Below are 20,436 nucleotides of genomic sequence, written 5' to 3' on the forward strand. Positions count from 1 at the left end.
CATTAAGAGTAAGAACACAAGCGCATGCCTGCTTCAGAAGTCTGTTTTTAATGAAATGGATCATCTTCAATGCTATTGCTGCATGTAGGCTGCTGGAATGCAGACTGTCGACGCGCGTGGGCGCCCGACGAAGAGGACGAAGGTCGCTCGCTGCTCGAGCTGGGAGCCGGACTGGTCAGCACTGCAACCTCTCTTGCAAATATATCTTGTAAATAGCCTACAGTGCAAGCGACTCGTCGCTCACGTAACGTTTTTGGTGGAGGTGCTGGGTAACACTATTCACTCACGTAACGCTATTCATACATGAAGCAAGACAATATGAGAGGGTGAAGGCAGCACAGAAACAGACAGGATTAACACTATGTCAAGCCACCTTACATATGATTGTAGAGTGTAGTAATTAACTTGACTGAACACTGAAGTTTAACCTTGGCTGCCTAAATGATAGTTTGCCCCATTGAAAAAGGGTTGTATCCATTAGCCATACCAGTTTTCCTTTTTTTAAAAATTGTTTTCTGGCTCAAGACCTTCCAACCATTTTACGTTCAGTCTGCCAAAAAAGTTCATTACACTGGAATGGTTCCAACTTGTACACTGCTTGGCTTATTTTCGTTCCTTTCTTCCCCTCGTGACACTGTGCCGGCTATCTTCCAACCACAGGGAACGAGGCAGTTTTTCTCTAACTTCCTTTTTCCATGATCACACAGCTGTTCTCCGTCTTTACACTGAAAGGGTGATCATGTGACGGCGATGCAAGGATACAGATCGTGTAGCTCTCACAAAATACCATCAGGTGTCACCTAACTGTCCGGGATGCCACGCGCACGTACACGTTACTTCACCACGACCCGCACGCGCTGAACATGTCACAAACAAGGAAAGCGCGAAATGAAAGCGTCGTTAATACATCCGCGTGATTCAATCCCGTTTCCGCTCATATAGGATAGGACGCGCTGCCAGATGCGCGGTCGCATCCTGGCGCGTGGAAGAACGATCGCACATAGCGAGAGAGGAAAAGATCGCAACGCATTCACGTACGCACGCCGAGGCAACCGACTATAGACACTTCAAAATACAGCCTCTGTTGTTTTACCGAAGAAGCCAGCGGTATTGGCGATATGCCCGGCCGCAACGAGCCAAGTTTTCAGCGTCTTGTGAGTACGCCACATATTTTTACATAAAGTTGTGTGATCTTTCGTCAGTATACAGGTGTCACAGGCGCCTGTTCCGATCGGCCCCGATCGAGCCCCGATCGGGACCGAATATATCGACAGCGATTAGCTTCCTTTCGCATCTCACGCAAAATAAGCCAATCACGATCGAGAAACTCGATCGCGATCAAAGTTGCACCGCGCGACACAAGCTTCGTAACTTTTAGCGCTTTCTTCCGCTCCCATGACGCCTCTCGCCCCGCCCACTTCTTCGCACGTTCAGGCAACTTTACAAATGATCGACGAAGTTAAAAACTCGGATCTTGCATGAAAACAAACAAGGCGCAACAATCGGTTCCGCTCTGATGATTCATGTACGGCACAAAGCACTGTAAACACGTCACACGACAGTCGGATGTCGAGTTCAGCTGCGAGACAGCACCACCAATTTCTAGCGAACAAAACAAAACGAGAAGAAAAAAGGTTTTTGAACCTCTCGGCGAAGGCGGAACTTCTTCATCTCCACATTCAATTTCGGAAGACGACGGGTTATTTGTGGTCATTTCGCTGCTTTCGCCGACGGCGCAAGTTAACAGCTGTGAACAAGAGCACTAGACGATCATAACTGTAGAAGGGTCCCGCGTAGATAGTTCACAGCGCTGGGCAGCATTTCTCCCGCGTTATCAGCACTTACGCGCTACATTCTAGCCACGGAGAAAGTGATTCTAGCATTACGCAAGAACACTCCCAGCTCTATGCTCCCAGCCATAAGCCAGCTGATTGCACAGGAAGGGAATACAGATGATAGAAGACGGGCATAATTGCTTCGTTGGTCTTATGAACGCATAAACTCTATGGGAATCTGTAATGGGAACGCAAAGCCCGAAGCCGGAACTCCGGCTGTGTCTTGGCTCAAAGCGGCTTGCGCAAAGAAAACGATGGCCGCATGGAATGGCCGTTTGCTTTTTGGTGCTTGCAGCTGGCGAGATAACACAACTACACAACCTTTGAGGTCTGGTAGGATAACATCCGCAGCCAACTTTTGATCGAGTTCCTTAGTCTGTCGTGACCTAACTAGAGTACACTCTAACCTAACTCTGACTCGTGCAATCCTCGGCGCTTGTGATGCACTCGGTGCACGAAAGCATGGCCTTCGAGATTACCATCAACGTACTTAGGTGCCGTTACACCCATAGAGTTTCACACCTAAAGTACCGAGTGAGCAGGCGCTGTTGATGCGAGGGGCTTCCGCAACGGCTGCCGTTAGCACAAATGGCACAAAAAGGTGTCTTTTTAGTCGCTACCCTGCCGGTTGTACGCTGTACGTTTGTACCAGAGACGCTGTACTTTCGTTATCACGGCGGTGGGAGGGAGGAGAGGGAGAGAGTACAGGCTGTCAGTGTCACGTAAATGCTACCTCCCCCCCACCACCTCCGGTTCACATTTGGCACATTTTGTGCGTCCAGCATGACTCGAACTCCCCTCTCTAACGTGCTGTAACTCACGATAAGCTAAACTCGAAAACAATAAAACCTTTTTTTGGACTCTCTAGTTCAATTTCAGAGAATCCACCCCAATGTATTTGCACCAGTGGCGCCAGTGTGCTTGCGCCATTCGTGCTCTGTTGCCGGGCGTATGCAGATGCGGGGCTTGATAATTTGCCTTTTGACTTAAGGCACATTCTGGTTTTGTCTAACCTTCCCATTAGGGTTAACCTGTTTAGAATACGAGTTCCCGCACGTCGATTCCTTCACAACGTGTTCGTGTCAAGCACACGTCCACGATTTCAGATATGTCATCCAACTGAAAAGAAGATAGCTGCAAACTTGTGTTCAGTTATGCGCAAGATGAGCTTGAAAGATAATACGCACATGAATAGAGATCAGCTAGATCTTCACAGCACAACGAAAATTCATTCCTCCGCAATTATACGCCATTGTTTGACTGAAAAAAAAAAGCAAGCACAGCTTCGCGTGATGACGTCATTGTTCAGGCTTAAATCGGCGCACTCGACAGGACACGCGCGGAAAACCTGTGCGTGCTGTGAATCTGGATGCAGGCTTGCCAACAGTGCCGTCTCATCGGCATGTAGAAACCTCGTGCTCCCGCCATAACACTGCAATATATCTCCCGCAAAACAATAAATATAGAGCAAAGGAAAAGTATGACAAAGCAAAACACGACAAACACACACACACACACACACACACACACACACACACACACACACACACACACACACACACACACACTCACACACACACGTGTCGACGGCAAGGCCGAGTTTTCAGGAAAGCAAGGACACTTACGGTTCATGAGGCAAAGCTTTTGTTTGTGTGTTTTGTTTTGTGTGTGCACACACACGAACACAAACGTGCATGCACACAAGCGCGCCACATAAGCATGGTGAGAGTGAGTTAAACAACTTTATTTCGAGATCCGGCTAGTTGCTTGCTGGTACGATCCCACATCGCTCAGATGGAGGACGGAAGACCTTCTTTTCCTGTAGCCTCCCTGGCCTGCTGCGTATCCCAGGTTTGGTCCTGTAGATCGGAGCTGAGGAGCGTATTTCGCCATCGCTCCCGGAGAGGTTTCTGGGGAGCCTGTTTACTGATTTGGGCACCCCCATATAGTATGTGACTTAATGAGGCCTTTTCTACTTTACATACTTTACATATAGAGTCTGGGTAGAGTTCTGGGAACTCACATCCTGTGTAGCTGACGCTCTAAACCATTACATCCGACTGTTATGAATGCGGCGAGTCGATGTTCAAGAAAGTGCGAATTAAATCACAAAAAATATCTGTTTAAAGATTGCAGGCGGCCTGCCACAGCGTTTGTAGCTTGCTGCTGAACAAGCACGTATAGCTAGTCGCAGATAGGGGAAGCTCGTGTGCGCTGTAGAGCATACCTTCAATTTCAAGGACCACAAGTGGTCAAATTAATTCGGAATCCTCCAGCATTCCTGTTTGCGCGTAGAGTAATGCATGCACCATTACATTATTGTGCAAACCGCTTTCACAAACGCTATCAGAAGTTCGGAACGGACGGCGATCCAATAAGATTGCTTCCTGTTCAGCGCGAGCTGTTGGTCAATAAGAGCTATGTTCAAGAGGGTGAAGTGGGCAGCGATAAGGACTTTGCTTCCTCGCATTATCGTTACTTTCACTCATAGGACAAGGCAGCAGTGACACAATGCATGCACAGCTTCAATGTGCGTCAGACCCACATTCGTTACTTTATTTTTTTGCTCGCTTGCATATACCTTGTTGACTTGATACGCCGAACGCCAGTCTAGTGAGCTAACACGCAAGCGGTCTGCTGCTTCGTGTCGCACGGACTGCAGCCGGCTTCACAAGGCAAGTACCGCAGCTGCACTTGCACCAAGCGCGATTTCTGAGCTATGACAGGGCAAACCGGTCACGTCAGCGAAAACGTTTTACCATATAACCAGTAATGTAACCAGTCACAATGAAATACGTACCCGTAGGAAATAATAATAATAATTATTAGTGAAGCCCAGTTGCCTGCCGCCCACAACAGCCTATTGGCTCACAAGGATATCCTATCCAGAGAAATCATGGAAGCGTTCTACATAAAAAAAATAACGAATACATGGTGCATAAGCCGACCGGATATCACCCTCTATGACAGCGAGATAGCACTTCTGGACTTCGGGTGAACAGAAAAAGGACTGACACGTGGGAACCCCTTTTCATCTTTTTTCGTATTTAATTTTTTGCAAGTATGTATGTCGCGGTTACTGTGCGCAAGCGCGCAGGTTTGGCCTTCGCTATATAAACACGTTTCTCGAACAAAACAATTTCAGTCGAGAGCGCTGTGTGTCCCGTCGTGTGTGCCTTAGCTTCTTCCTTATTCTTGTCGCGCAGTCAGATAATGAGCCAGTACCAACTAGGCCAGCCTGTTGACCTTTACATTAGGCTGTACCTCCTCGAAAGAACCGAATGGGGAACGAACGAAAAAAAAAAAAAACTGAATACCGGGAAGATTCGAAGGAAGAAGTAATTCGCTAGTAGCGGAACTACAAGCGCGTTGTGAATGCGTGATATTTCTTATAAGACCTGCGTTTCGATGTCCAGAAAAAGCAATATACACGAATCACGGAATGACAGCCGTGTCAGTCGGAGCCTCATGCGGAAGCATACCGTGTTATTTCATGCGAACACTTCCTTTGGACAGTGCGCGCTTCCGTTTTTGTACGCATTTGATGTCACAGTGGCGGCATTCGTGCGACACTTCCTTGAATTAGAGCCAGCGATAGGAAAGGGGCACTGAAGAGAAAAAACTATTTTTCTCGTGTTTGTAAATTAGTATTTCACGATACCAAGAGCAACGCTCATGCCACGTAAAGACGCTTTGTAGGATGGTGCCAAAAGAATTAAAATGGAGGTGGCGACGCCGCCTTGCGTTTTCCGCACCGACTATACGTGACGTCAGATTCTGACGGAGTCTGCTTGGGCCGCTACATTTTTTATGGATAAAAATGAAATACATTGTGTTCTAAGAGAGCCAGACTTAACATGGCAAGTTTAAGGGGCGGAAATTTATACAGCCAATGCGACCGAAATACGAAAGAAATGCTTTGAAACCCGTGACGTCACACTGACATTCAGGTGCTGAAGTTTCGGCGCCAAGCTCAAAAATAAGATTTTGACCAATTTTCTTTGCATAATGAACCTGCAATGCGAAATTAGCAATGCAGTTCTCAGATAATAATTCATCGGTCTAAACTGATTTAGCGTTTTCATGTGTTCCTTCAAGTGGCTTCATACAACGCACAAATACCGTCCACACCGCGTTTTGAGATGTTTTTATTTAGTGCGAAATTGTGAAATGATGTGAAATGCGCGCAAAACAGTGAGCCAGCGCTTGCGGCCGACAGGCTCGGAGACGGCAGAGTTCAAGGTATCCGTCGAGCCCGATTTCCTCTACATTATTTCGAGAAGCCTCCCGCAGGCAAGCCAATTAATTTCCTTTTTTTTCTTCCGTCGTTTTAATAGAGCGAGGAACCAATCAGAACGATCCGACCACCTATTCTAGAGATGAGTGCCCAAGTCGATGCGGATACTACGGCCGAAACGCCCGACGACTACAGCCCCAGTTCGATCGACCATCACCAACCCTCGTCTCTCGTGGACTGCGCCGCCGAGGACACTGTCGGACCGGAGAGTAACAAGTCCGTCGACGACGTCGACTTCAAGAGCGCAAGATGCTGGCGTCGCGCTCTCGACGCCTTACTGGTCGCCAGGCTCGAGATATACCTGGCGCTCTACCTGGTGGCGCGTAGGATGAGCACCACCGTCATCCAGGACTTGCTCATTCAAAAGTCGTGCCTCTACAAGCTCGCCCTGAACGCCAGCGTCTGCTCGCACCTGGACGACTTCGTGGACGTCAAAGATGAGGCCGAACAGTATGCGAGCACGACGAGCATGATGCGCGCCGTCGTCCTCCTGGCGCCTTCGGCTGTCATGGCCATCTTCGTCGGGCCCTGGTGCGACAAGTACGGATACCGGACGCCGCTGGTGAGCGCCATGCTGGGATTCATGGCCAGCACGCTGGTCGACATCTTCACTGTGTACCACATGGCGGCGCCGCTGTACGTGAACATTATCTCCATGGTTCCGGACGGCCTGTGCGGAGGACCCATCAGCATCTTCACGGCCATTTGCAGCACGGCGACTCTGTCGACCAGGGAGGACCGTAGGCGCATCAGGTTCTTCGCCATCAGCATAGCCATGTCGCTGGCCGGTCCTCTGGGCAGCTACATCGGTGGCCAGGTGTACGGCCGCTACGGCTGGAAGCCCGTGCTCTTCGCTTCTCTGGCGCTCGAGTCGTTCGCGCTCGTTTGGACCTTCGCGACCATCAGGAGCCTCGCCAAGCCTGAACACGCAAAAGACGGGTTGTCGCTCAGGTTGAAGAACTTCGTCCAGCTGAAGAACTTGACCGAGAGCTTCAAGAACGCGATGAAGGTCCGGCCTAACAAGGGAAGGGTGCAGCTCTGGTGTCTTCTAGGGGCCACCTGCTGCGTCATATTTGACCTGTCATGTGAGTATGCGCATAATCTTCGATTGATCGGTAAAGTCAAAGCATTTGTGCATCTGAAAGGTGAAAACTCAATTCGTGTACTCCATTTCGTGGTGTAACGTAACAAGCTTACTCCATCGTCGAGTGTTACACAATAGAGTGGGCTTAGTTCCTGGGAGTTATGCCTTGGAATTCCAGAAAAATGGACTAAAATAAAAGCCGAACGTTCTGTCCCGTCCAAATCCAGCACATCAGTTGTAACTGTATGGACTTGTCGGTCAATTTTTCGTAGGATCCATAGTTCGTGCTGCAGAGTTCGAAGAATATGCGACACATACGTAACAATGGCGCCCATGTCATGGACACTTTCGGATACGAAAGTACTAACTAAAAAAGCATGGTCTTTGAGATGTTTTGCTTAGTCGCAGCGTTCAGCCTTTGTACTTTCATTTCATAAAACCAAGCCAGAGTATACATGACTGGACGTATTATTCCCCTGAGTACATGTATCTTCAGGAACACTTACGCACTTTAGATGTAGCACGCAAATAGAAATATAAGCAACACACTGTTTGTATAACGAAAGACGGGGAATGGATCGAGGGATTCGTTTCTTTGTTAGACACAACCCACTGAAGCCAACAGACAACGAAGCCAAGAAAAGCATACCGGACCTTTAGTTTTTAACCAGAGTGTTTTTGTCATTACGAGTTAAACGGAAAGGAATCAAAGTGGACGAAAAGACCACTTGCCGTCAGTCGGGACTGATAATATGATTATGAGGGACGCCGTAGTGGAGGGCTCCGGGAATTTCGACCACCTGGGACCACCTAAATCTAAGTATAAACGGGCCTCAAGCATTTTCGCCTCCATCGAAAATGCGGCCGCCGCGTCCGGGATTCGATCCTGCGACCTTCGGGTCAGCAGTCGAGCACCGTAACATAGACCACCGTGGCGGTAGCCGGTCGGGACCGAACCGACAACCTTCGAATTACACTGTTTGTAGGTCAGAGTGACATGTTCCGCTACCTTGTCCATCAATTTCGCTTGAAGTGTCCCTCATGCATGCGTTCATCGCCAGGTCTCCAACGGCAGGCTCGAGGACCGAAGATCGAAACTCCTCTTTCACTAACAGAATTGAACTTTCTTTTTGTAAAACGATGCGCAAGTTAACTTTCCACACAACTTGGGACCATACGTCGCAGGGCCGATGGACCACGTACTCGTGCTCTTTTCGCAGCCTCGGGAATTGCGTACTTCTACGTGCGCAAGATGTACTCCTGGACAGTGTCCTACTACTCAACGGTGCAGTCCGTGTCGACTGTGGTTGGCGTGGCCCTGAACGTGCCCATCGTCTTCCTCTTCGTCAAGGTCCTCAAGATCAGCGACCCCGCCATGGCGGTCGTCGGCTCGTGCTTCGCGGCTGCGCAGATGCTCATACTGGGACTCGCCTTCGAAGAATGGCTGTACTATCTGCGTAAGTGGCGCCAATTCGTTTTATATAATCAGAACAGTTAGTTGGGCGAGTTGGTGTGCGTCCATCTTGAACGAAATAAAAGAGCGCGAAAAATGAGGACGAGCAAAGGAACGACAAACACGGGCGCTGACTCGCAACTAAAATTTTATTTCTATGTACAGTCTTGCGATTTGTGATAGGAATGCCTTTCGGCAACCGAGCGAAAGAGGGTGAGAGAGAGAGAGAGAATAAAATTCTTTGAGAAGTGAGCTCAGGGGAGGCGTCCTTAGTCTAGGACGCCTTGGGCTTGGGCCGCGTCCTAAGGCCTCGCGACCAGCCTTAGCTGATCGTCGAGGTTGGAGCTGGCCAAGGGTCTCACCCAAAGCTCGTTGGTGTGGTTAAGGGTTGGGCGGCTTTAATGGGGATTTTCTGTAGCCCAAACACCACACCTTATATACTTCATCTTTGCGACAACTGAAGATTTGAGACAAAAAATATTTTCGACTGAGCAAGCCTCATAACAGAAGCAGACATCGAAGTTTACTGTAAAAGCGCGCGTATTTAAGCTGGTTGGTTCATAACCTCATACTCGCTGAGGAAACAGCGCAAGAACAGGACGAAAGGAGAAGAGAAACAACAGCGCTGTGGTTTGTCTCTTTCTATTGTCCTGTTTCTGCGCCGTTTCCTGCAGCATCAAAATTTACGCGAGCTTAATCGCGAATAAGATTACTAACTGTACACCTTCACAAACTGAACTGTTTGTTTATGTGGGGGTCTCCTTTGCACGAAGCCACAGTGTACGTGCTAGCGAATATTGGTTAGCATGCTCAAGGAATTGCCTTTTCGCTGAAAACTTTGTGCACGTAACACATGTGTCGTAACATATCGACTTGAAAGAGTGCACGAAATGCACTGACGCTCCTGTTTTCAAATAAAGAGTGAGAACGCACAATATGCATGAAGCAGCAGCCATCTATGCGCATTTTTCAGGGGCGTAGCCAGGTGGGGGTTAGGGGGTTCAACTCTACCCCCCCCCCTAAAACGCACGCACGAATATACATGAAGTATGGCTGAACCCCCCCCCCCCCTACCCCACCCCGAAAAGCTTTTCTGGCTACGTCACTGGCATTTTCTTGTATTATTTACAAAAATGTCAGATATACATATTGGTATCGCTTCTTCGAAACGTTATAGCGCACACAGACGGGGGCAAAAGGGCGTTCAGCGCTCTCCCTTGTGTTTTCTTCTTTTGTGCCCGTGTGTGTGCGCTGTAACGTTTCTAAGAAGCAATATGCACTAATAAAAAATCTGTATTTGGGGAGTATTTCCGCCACACAACTATAATCGTCGTCTACCTCGCGTACTTTCCTTGCGTTATCACCGCAGTGCCGGCACTTCCCCGTCACGAACGGCGTGCACGCTATCAGCGTGACATAGCATTCTTGATAGCAAAGTGGCGAGAGCCGGGTTTCCAAGGAAGGAAACGCGAGTTAGCCACATGACGATTATAGTTGTGTGGCAGAAACACCCCTCCAGATACTCGATTTTTTAGATGCGAAGTATCTCTTGCTCGGGGGTATGTAACGTGGCGTGGTTAATCCGCACGCGGCGTAGTTGTCTGCACTCACACTACGCATGCGCAACTCTCCTCCTTCCCTCTCCAACAGCTGCGTGTTACACTCTCCACTTCTCTACCAGCACCTGCTTGCGCTTCTGCGTTCTCGCTTCTGCTCTCACGGCGAATACGCTACTCTCCTCCTTTAGTCTCCTCTCCTTCAAGTGGTAGAGCGCTGCGCGCGTTCAGTCCAGCGCTTGCCTCGGTTGGCTCCTCTGAAATGCGGGCTCGACATGCCGAAATTCTCTCCTGCGCAGCGCCGCGATGAGGGCCAGCGCGCGCGCGTCCCCTCCCCCTCTCTCTCCTCTCCTACGCTGCCTCTCTCACGCGCGCCTGTCGACCGCGTTCCCCGCACGCCCTGTGAGAATTAACGGCCAGGCTAGAGGGAAGACACGACGCGCGTAGCGTTCCTCTTCGCGTTCCACGACGCGAGGTCGGTAGCATGCCCAGCGAACGCCAACGGAACGCGATCGTGCAAGTGCTCCGGCTTCGCATCGCCTCATGGTCCCCTTTAGCGGGAGATGGTGTAATTTTTTTTTCTTAGAGTGTAGTAGTTAAACCATGCATTACATAAGCACGATTCCTTATAAAGTTACTGCTCAGTATAGTAATGAAAAGCAGCAGGTAATGAAGCTTCATTATCTGCTGGTCTCCATTACGGTTGTGTCAAACGAAGAAGCGAGCCCTCAAAAATTCTCTTCCTTTATTTGCTCAGTATAGTACGGCTTCTAGGCTCTAGCGTTGTCATCTCAATAACACCGTTAATTATACAGCCAAGACAGTTTTATTCCGCACGACAGCGAACTTTAAGTACACATACTATGGTAAAATGAGTAGTTGAACGTTACGTAAGAACACCCGCCACGGTGGTCTGGTGGTTATGATGCTCGACTGCTGAACCGAAGGTCGCGGTATCGAATCCCGGCCGCATTTTCGATGGAGGCGGAAATGCTTGAGGCCCGTGTGCTTATAGATTTAGGTGCACGTTAAAGAACCCTATAGGTGGCCTAAATTTCCGAAGCCCTCCACTACGGCGTCATAATCATATCGTGGTAACCCCAACAATTATTATTAACATTATGTAAGAGTTCTGATGATCTGGTCGTTTCACAGGAGTACCTGGCAAAGAATTCTGATGATCTGGTCGTTTCACAGGAGTATCTGGCACGACAATTTAGCAGCAATGGCTAAGATAATCTACTCATTGGACTCTTCGTTTCGATTCTCGCAGCTGTCATCATATTCACTAGCTATACGAAATAAAATCCGCAAACAAGAACTCTTTGATCCTGCCAGCGATTCGATCTTTCGTATAATGGTGTTAGCCAGCAGGGAACAGCCAACCACCCTTCGTACACTTCTAAGGGATGTTAAAGTGGTTCGTGCGCATAATCACAAAGCTATGGACCATGACGCACCTTCAGAATATGCGCAGAAAAAAAAAAAAAATCTTCCGGGAGACAGCACAGCCAGCTGTACGTTCTGACATGCGCGGAGCAACGTATTATACTGGAGTCTTTTTTTTAATACTATTTGTCTTTTTTTTTCTACTAAAAGTAAAGGGTGCTGAGGCTGTCAAGCGACGCCAGCTGTTTTCCGGTCTCTACATAACAGAGCGCCGACCAATGTGATTCATACTGAGGCTTTGACCTCGGGAGATAAAGCGTAGCGAGATATTTTATCGTTTAGTACCGTGTAAAAGCCGGCATGGGCAAGTCAGTTCAGCGGAACACCGCAAGGTGAAGAAAAGGTCATGAAAAGGAAAAATTGCCATCCCTTTTGTATAGCATAAAGATACAAGAAATTCGTACGTGTTTCTCGGAAAGAAAGTTTTTTAGTTGACGAAAACTTCACTCCGGTACAGGATTCAAAACCGTGTCCAATGCCTTCCCGTGGCGGAAGGCAGAGCCACCACCCTGCAAAGGCATTGGTCGTTGGGTTGATCAATGGGGGGGGGGGGGGGGGGGCATTCGATACCCTGGAAATTCTTACATATGCCTCAAAGTAATTTACTGCCACAGGGGCGTAGCCAGAAATTTTTTTTCGGGGGGGGGGGGGGGCTTCAACGATACTTTAGGTATGTTCGTGCGTGCGTTTGTATGAGAGCGTGTATATATACGCAAGCAAAACTGAAAATTTTCGGGGGGGGAGGAATTGAACCCCTCCAACCCCCCCCCCCCCCCCCCTTGGCTACGCCCCTGTACTGCCATATCTTTCCGTTGAGCAGAGGTCTCAAACTCACCTCAGCTCGCAGTCACGAAATTTAGTCTCTCGCAAGAGCTGGGACAGTAGAGTAGATTGGAGGGGGGATGTGAGGGAGAGAGCTTGAACAATATGTCAGCTAACGTTGCCATTTGAAAGAAGGCCTTCCCCACATCACATATATGGGTCATCCCTGAAGTTGGATTTGACCCCAGGATTCGGGAAACCAGAGGCGTACATAGCCAGACAATTTTTTTCGACGTGTTTGCGTATGTATATATAGACACATGAAAAACTGAAAAAAATACGGGAGGTGGGGGGGGGGGGTGAACCCCCACTCGCCTTGGCTACGCCAGTGCGACAAACGTTGATACTGATCTCCAGTCATGACTGAAGTCTGGACGGCCGATTCTGAAACATAGAGTATTAGCACATACCCGTGCAAGCACGAGGTGACTCACGAAAAAAAAAAAAAATAAGTTCACGTCTGTGTACCTCGTGAATATGGGACGAAGACAGTCATGCATGGAGGGAAGAAAAACAAGCAAAAAAATCACGCCATCTCCCGCTAAAGGGGACAATGAGGCGATGCGAAGCAGCGTTTCGGCATGTATAGAGCCTGCGTTTCAGAGGGGGAGTGGAGAGGGGAGGGGAGAGAGGCAGAGGGGAAGTTGAGAGGGGGATGGGGAGAAAAGGAAAGAGGAAGTGGAGATTTGGAGGGGAGAGGAGGTGTGTGGAGAGGGCTTGCGCATGCGCAGTAAGGGTGGTCACGCCGCACACCATCCATGATGTGCGGGCCGGGCCGCATGCGGCCCGCGTGTTTCAGACCCCTGCCACAGATTATCGGTGCAGTTTTCGCACGTGCACTAACGCTGACGTACACCACCTTCTCAGCAGCTGTTGCGAACTGTGATTGTGCCGGCGCAATGCTGAAAAATCAGTTCTGTGACCCTGCAGAGACAAAGGCGTCGAGAGGAAGCGCGCGAAAACCCAGGCCATGAAGGTTATGTTAGCGTCGCGTTATCAGCTTGCCTTTGCGACAAAGGTTGGATCATGTGTACTCAGCTGGGCCCTGCGAAGCCCGCGAGTTTAACAGTGCTCCTTTTGTGTACGGGCGTGAAGGCCACTAGCGGCGACGGTGCACGCGCCATTCGTCGCGTTGAATGTTCAGTACAGAACGCGTGCACCGTTGCGGCATAGAAGCTGTCGGTACACCCTAGCTCAAGTTTGGACGCGACAGTCGTGCGGCTGAGCTATCCTCTACTGGGGGCAGACGCTGCCCGCGAAGGCGGTTTGTCGCCGGATTTGCCAGCGGCGGCGGCAAGGACACGTGCGCGCATGCGCTCCTCATTCGGCCCAGAGCACTGCTATAGTCAGCAATAATAACATTGTGACGCACTACAGATGCAATACGAGAGCTCTGCGCGGAAGCGGGGGCGGCAGTGTTGTGGCCGTCGATGCCCGGCCGAGTTGCGATAAGGGCAGTGGGACCAGTGGAGCCACTCGACGTTGCTTTCGAAGCCTATCACGCGTGGATCCCGGGATTGTCCTGGTGTTTCGACAATCCCGCTCTTACGCATAAGTAGCGCACCGAGAAGCCGGCACCTTGATTTATATGCCATTTCCTTGCTTTAGCTGGAGGAATCCAACAGCAAATAACATGCGAAATAATGACGTAAAGGATTATTCCATTTCTTTCGCGTTTTACCGAAGAATTCAAGTAGAATTTGACCACGAGCGAGCTGGTGAAAAGGGCAGCGAAGCAGTGGGGTAAGCAAGGGCGTAGGCAGAAATTCTTTTCGGGGGGGGGGCTGGGCAGGCTAAAGGGCAGGCAGATGTGGTCGAGTGACCTCGGTGTGCCCCCCCCCCCCCTGGCTACGCCATTGTGGGTAAGTATGCGCGACCCCCCCCCCCCTCCCCGAAAAAAAAAGAGCTCGGTGCGGGTAAGGTCCCTTAGGTGCGGGGAGTTTCTTGGGGGGGTCACACATATTTACAACACCCCAGAGGGTATCATGGCGCCACCCAGGGAGCCTTCGTTGAAAAGGTGTTCGGAATGGGAGGCATCTGAGCGCGTCTATGTGTTGTGCTAACATCTAATTTTCTTGGTATCCCTGGCGGCCAATGCCAGCTACCTTTTCACAGGAGAGAAGAAACACCTCCTTTCAGGGCTGTGGCACGGGAGTACACATTCCCAGGATTTGGGGACATCTGTGTGTGGCGCCATCTCTCGGCGGTGACGACGGCCTCCTTCCATAACTGAATAATCATATCTCTTGAAAAAAGCAAGCTATCAAAAACGACTCGGGTTCTATACAGTAGAGACCTACTGGAACATTTTGGTAAAATTGCAGTATCGCACTACAAAGCCTGTGGCCTCCCAGGGCAATTGAACACCGCCCATTAGAAATACATGGGGCCCCATTGTAAAATTTTAAATACTTTGGGAAGCCAGGCGGTTAGTAGCGCCACACTGTAATTTTAACAGAATGTTCAAGTAAGTCTCTACTGTATAGAACCGGGAGTCGTTTTTGATATCTGTATTTTTTCGTCAGATACGATCTTTTTCGCCTATTTCCCATTCAGTTACGGCAGGCCACCGCAGTCCCCGACGACAGATGGCGCTACGTGCATATGTCCCCAAATCCTGGTCATGAAGGCTGACGTCACAGCCTCGGCAGTGCATTTTTGGGGCTCACGCCTATTTAGCACAGCCAAAAGGGGTTTATGACAACGCCCAATAGCCCAAGGAGCCTTATGTGAAAAGGTCCATACTGAGGCGGCAAATACGTAAAACCCCTCTACCTTCAAAGGTAGGGGGGCTTTACAAATAAGAGCTCCGTAGCGCCCTCAGGGAGGTGGCGGGTGCCTATTGGAAGGCGCTAGAGAGCCCGCCTACTATAACTAAATAATGGCATAGCCAGGGTCTTACTCTCCAGCACGTCCTTGCCCACGGTCAGCAGGGAAGGACGTGCTGGACAAGCGGATGTTGTAGCGACTCATTTTGAGCCAGCTATCATATGGTACACCGAGCGTTTGTGTCACAGCAGGCTGGGGCCCGGGGGGAGAAGAGGTGGGCTCGCGCACGTGCCGGATATGAGGCGTGTACGCGCGCTTAGAACAGGAAGTCCATACTGTTTTAGTGCTAATCATATTATAATTTACACCCATCCTGGGATGGTTTCTGCCAAGATTGTTAGCGGGAGCTGATTACTGGCATGACGTCCGTAACTTTAGCACTAAGGACACATTTCAGTTTCACACTTTCTGAATGCTTTATAAGCAAGGTCATTTACATGCATCTAACACCTTAATGCCACTAATTTAATCAGTCAGCAAATCAAATAATGACGCATGCTCCCTTGCGCAGAATGTCTTGTGGGACTTCCCACGTTCCTTGGCCAGGTAGGCGTGAGGACCCACCTCTCCAAGCTCGTGGCGCCTGATGAAGTCGGTGAGTGCCAACCTGTTGCCTGTAGCCTACTGTATGTAAATTTCACTGGATATTCAAGATTTTGTTGTTGTTGTGTCGCTATGTTTAGTAAGATGGTTCATATGGAAGCCACTCACATGTCTGCCATACTGCAGCTCTTAATGAGATGCTGCAGATGCCATGCAGCTTCTATCTAGCACTGACCTGCTTCAACGGTATGGGAGATATCACAATTTGCAGGCTTTCTAAAACACCACAGGAGCTGTTAGATCTCAGAGTTGCGGCAAAATTGCAAGGCCTTTATCTTAGCATTGATAATAAACAGCTAAACCCAGCTGGCTACATTCATTGCACTTAGCAATGAAGTTACTTACTTGCAGATAAACGAAAAAACTTAAAAGTTCTTTTTCTTTCTGTAGAGCAATAGAGAATCTGTAAGTCACCATGTAGACGAGGATTACAAAGAATCTCACAGCCTTCATGTTTTGTTTTTAATGAGAAGTTTAGAACCTGCTAGACTGTCTTTGGTCATTTTATAAAATGTGCAGTATAACAAACAGGTTGAGCTAGTCTGGAGAAGACGCTGTCAAAAGTCTGTGACGTCATGTGGAGCTGGTGTGGGAACTTCACTGTGGCATCGCTAGCTGCATTTTGATTTTGCATCCGTTCTTAATTTTAATAATAATATCTAGGGTTTAACGTCCCAAAACCTCCGTTCTTAATTTTCAGACCAGGGCTGCTGGTAAGACAAATTTTTCTTTTTCTTTTTCAGCATTCTGCAAATGTAAATGACTGATATAGATCAATTTCGTTCCTCTTTAGCATGCCTTCAAGATGTAATGCAAAATAACCCTGGCTGTCTTACTAAGAATTTTTCATATGTCTCAGAAGTGTAAACCACCAATATGCTCATGGTTTAAACACTTCTTGCACGTTTTACGAATACGCGCTGTGCTCTTTTCTGCAGGCAAGGTGTTCTCGTTGATGGCCTCATTCGAATCTGTGGTGCCCATTGTTGGCGAGGTGCTGCTCACTACCATATTTAACAAGTCCATTGGGTTTTTACCAGGAATGCCTTACCTGGTGGCTGCTGCAATAACATGCATAGCCGTTGGCCTCACTTCGTAAGTAGAAGCCACTCGCATTTGACATTTATTTTGCCATGTTAGGGCACATGGTTCCCGACTTCAGTATTCAGGTTACCACACAACTAAGAAGATTGATCTTGCTTCAAAACACTGTAACAGTGTGACAACAGCAGAAAACTCTACTGTGTAGCTCATTCCCGACAGATCATCCCAGATAGCTCCTTCTTGTGACATCACTGATGACGTTAGAACGAGCAAATCCAGTCAGTAAAAGTGCTAGTAGATGGTAACTTGTGAGAATTTTTAAAGTGCAACAAGTTCTAAAGAGGTAAGATCATGATATTATGTTTTAATCATGAGTCAAGGCCCATTTAGAGAAGTAAGCAAGCAGCTGCTGAGCTGACTGAGCAAAATTACTTTATAACTACATGATTTCCCGATGAGGTCCTAAAATTTCATAGATAACATTGTTATAATCGCTATACTAGAGAAATTGAGAGTTGATGTTTACAACTCTTAAGTATCACACAAACAAAAAAATATTGCTTTTGCTGTAGCAACTAAAGTATGAGTACTGAGACTCTTCCTCAACACAATACTTTTCTTTGCTTGAATTTAGCAAATTCCCTAATAACAAATTTTTAGTAAATCTCAGAGAAGTGCATAGTACATTAATGTGCCCACTTAATGTACTATCAATAAAACAGCAAAGGTCATTGTGATATATCTATTTTGTAATGAAATTACAGGGCTACAAACTTGCAATAGATTTAAGAAAGAGAATCCAATCTTTCCAAAAAACGAACACTTCTGTAGAGTCATTAAAATTTTATACGCAAAGAAATGTCACACAATGGTTAGAAATGCTCCTGAAATATGCGCACCTCTCTTACTCCCAGGTACGTCACCAGAGTGCATCGGCACAGCATAAAGTACGAGGACATGTCCAAGTCGGAGATATCCTCGGGGCCCATCAATGACCGAGGCAACGGCCGGCCTGCACACTGACAAACAACTCCAGAGAGACACACGAAAGTGCTTGGCAGCCACTAGCATTACGTGTACGTACAAGCTGTTACAGAGTTTGCTGCCTTCTTCTGGCAAATATTTCAGTGATGGCCTCCCTATGAATTAACACAGTAGGTACATCACTGCCATCGACTCATTCGACAGGTACGTGTTCCTGCCTTGTGGAGACAGTTATCTCATTTCTTTACAACGGCATTTACGCTTGCAAGCCATGATTTCCAAGTACTGTGAAATCTGCCTGAAGGCTTTGGGCTTGTCGAGTGTACTTTACGTTCTTGAGTTGACTCTACAGCTTATGAAAGCTTTGTACATTAATATGCATGTATTAGTTCTATAACACACAGTCTACATAGAATCTTTCAACTCCTTATAACTTATAGCACATATTGACAGTATATGGCTATAAACATGGCTGTGCATTATGTTTTTTCCACAATTTTGTTTTAATGTGATGTTACAGAGATTTTGTCAGAGGGTATTGTGCAGACAGATGTAGGGATTAAAAGGGAAAAGAACTAGTGAAACGACTATGTATGCACAGAGTGCATAACTCTAACAGACATAACAGACACATTACTGTACATGCATGTGATCAAAGGAGTGTGAATATTTATTTTATCACCAGAGCACAAATGAATGGAAAAGGCCAAGAGGCTTATGCCTGCTGATGAAGTACACACATGGTCCTTTGCTCAGTTAGAACTAAGTTTCTTCTATATTCCTCCTACAGCGAGATTTGGGCAATGCTGTAGTTTGGAGCTTTTGCACAGATCGAGGAGTTAACATTAACTGCACATGATTATTAGCATTGTTGCTCGTCAGTAACAAAACAGAGAAAGAGGGTAAAATAAGGAGAACAACCTGTTTCACTGAGCACAAACTGTGTTTTTTTTTATTTCATTCCGAAGGTATGCACAAAAGCCTAGGCGCAAAAATTTTCTATAAAAGTAGACAACTCCAGTTGGAAGTCAGCACTTTGCCCAGCCCATGTTCTCTCCTTTTGCCTCACCTTTTGCAATGCCCGGACAGAGATACAAAGTTATGACTCACTCATCAATATGCTATTTGTTTTTATGTTGTTATTTGTACATTTTCTACTGTGAACATGATTAGACACCTGCTGTGATATTGTCAGGGACCAACCGTTTATACAGTGCAATGTTTATACAAGCAAAAGCACCTGGCCATTAGCGCTCTCCCATGCTTTTCAGGGCATATACTGTTGATGTATTCTGAAATTAGTGAATTTATTAATGAATAATGATTCTATTGTATTTGATGTCGATTGGAAACTTTGAAGTTACCACATTTCCAGCAAACAATGAATTTTATTTCACTGTTGCAACCAGCACACAGCGATTACAACCAGCAATGCAATGATGAAAAGTCCTTCCGGTCCCTTCAATTGCAAAGAAATTATGAAGTTACAGAATTGTGAAAGCATTTGTAATACCAAGCTCTCATCAAGCAGAACTTTTATTTTAACCAATTTGCCTACAAACCACATCTTACCACATTTTTTATATTTTATCATCCTAGTCACATGATATTTTACCACTTGGTATTTCGATACCAATATTATGGTAAGTGGAAAAAACGAAAGGAACAGCTATTTCAGGCCCTTATTGTACTTAATATTTATTTTGCTTTTTCATTTATTACCCAAGTGCACAAAGTATTCATGAATATTGTCTGTATTTAATTTTAATGTTCCGTCACTCTCACATACTCTCACGGTCGCTTATGGCACAATTTCCGTGCCATTGCGTATGTTTGCTCTCTATACCATGTCTGTGAAGCTTGTTTTCATTCATACAATGTGTATATGATGCCTCATCTGTATCTTTTTACCTTCCAACCTCTTTTACGAGATGGATCCTGTGTAACAATGTAAAAAAAAATATGCTAATAAAGGTGAATCTGATCAAGAAAGGTGAAACAAGGATTCGACACTTTCTTGGGCTGCTCTACGAGCGTCAGAGGTCCTAACACTTTTTGAATGGTCAGTGTCATTCTTGTAATCCTTGCAAGAACACTGTCCTCAAGGAGGAGGACATGCTGATTATGCAAAGGACAGACAGGCTTGAAAGACTGAGAACTTTTATTAGTGCTCGTGAATCCTGACGGTTCTGGCACAGTGGTATTCCTGAGCAGAACATTGCAGAGAAATTCAACAGCAGCAAAGTTGCGCAAGAAGCCTCTGCATTTCATGCTGCAAGCATGATTTCTACTTTTGTTTATAGGGCAATGCTTTCATTGAACATACTCTCTTGGCATTTTTATGAGGAATGGTTTTAGCAGTTAGGCAGCAAAGGTGACTGACAATAGCCCAGTGTTTAAACCACAAAAGGAAACATGAAAGCAGAGTTTGCTTGAAGCAAAACACACTTTGAAAAATGCAATCTAGTGCCAGTACAAGC

The 20,436-nt window shown here is 47.3% G+C and overlaps 2 protein-coding genes across 4 annotated transcripts in view; one reads left to right on the plus strand and one right to left on the minus strand.

Moving 5' to 3' along the window:
• Window positions 1–1,879, minus strand: part of LOC119404952 (battenin) — a 33,930-nt gene extending 32,051 nt beyond the window's left edge. The window contains exon 1 of one of the 2 annotated variants that reach the window (XM_037671679.2): window positions 1,645–1,879. In XM_037671679.2, the coding sequence (XP_037527607.1) occupies window positions 1,645–1,714 (70 nt within the window). In that variant the 5' untranslated portion in view covers window positions 1,715–1,879. The remainder of the gene's footprint in view (window positions 1–1,644) is intronic. The other variant, XM_037671682.2, reaches the window with a different exon arrangement.
• On the plus strand, window positions 924–19,945 carry LOC119404951 (multidrug resistance protein MdtG). Of its 2 annotated transcripts, XM_037671678.2 has the most exons (6): window positions 924–1,154; window positions 6,173–7,217; window positions 8,437–8,673; window positions 15,837–15,920; window positions 16,867–17,023; window positions 17,887–19,945. In XM_037671678.2, exons 1-6 carry the CDS (start codon window positions 1,119–1,121, stop codon window positions 17,993–17,995), a joined length of 1,668 nt encoding a protein of 555 aa, XP_037527606.1. In that variant the 5' UTR covers window positions 924–1,118; the 3' UTR covers window positions 17,996–19,945. The 2 variants fall into 2 exon arrangements, with proteins under 2 accessions (XP_037527606.1, XP_049275094.1); XM_049419137.1 differs by lacking the exon at window positions 15,837–15,920.
• The last annotated feature ends 491 nt before the right edge of the window (window positions 19,946–20,436 follow it).

The sequence above is a fragment of the Rhipicephalus sanguineus genome, chromosome 9 (genome assembly GCF_013339695.2).
Source record: "Rhipicephalus sanguineus isolate Rsan-2018 chromosome 9, BIME_Rsan_1.4, whole genome shotgun sequence".
Lineage (NCBI taxonomy): Eukaryota > Metazoa > Arthropoda > Arachnida > Ixodida > Ixodidae > Rhipicephalus > Rhipicephalus sanguineus.

Excerpts from the sequence above, each read along its gene's own strand:
- LOC119404951 (XM_037671678.2), top strand. The coding sequence starts at position 1,119 with ATGCCCGGCCGCAACGAGCCAAGTTTTCAGCGTCTT. Across the intron at positions 1,155-6,172 it reads AGCCAAGTTTTCAGCGTCTT|AGCGAGGAACCAATCAGAAC; the intron begins GTGAGTACGCCA and ends TCGTTTTAATAG. Across the intron at positions 15,921-16,866 it reads CGTGGCGCCTGATGAAGTCG|GCAAGGTGTTCTCGTTGATG; the intron begins GTGAGTGCCAAC and ends TCTTTTCTGCAG.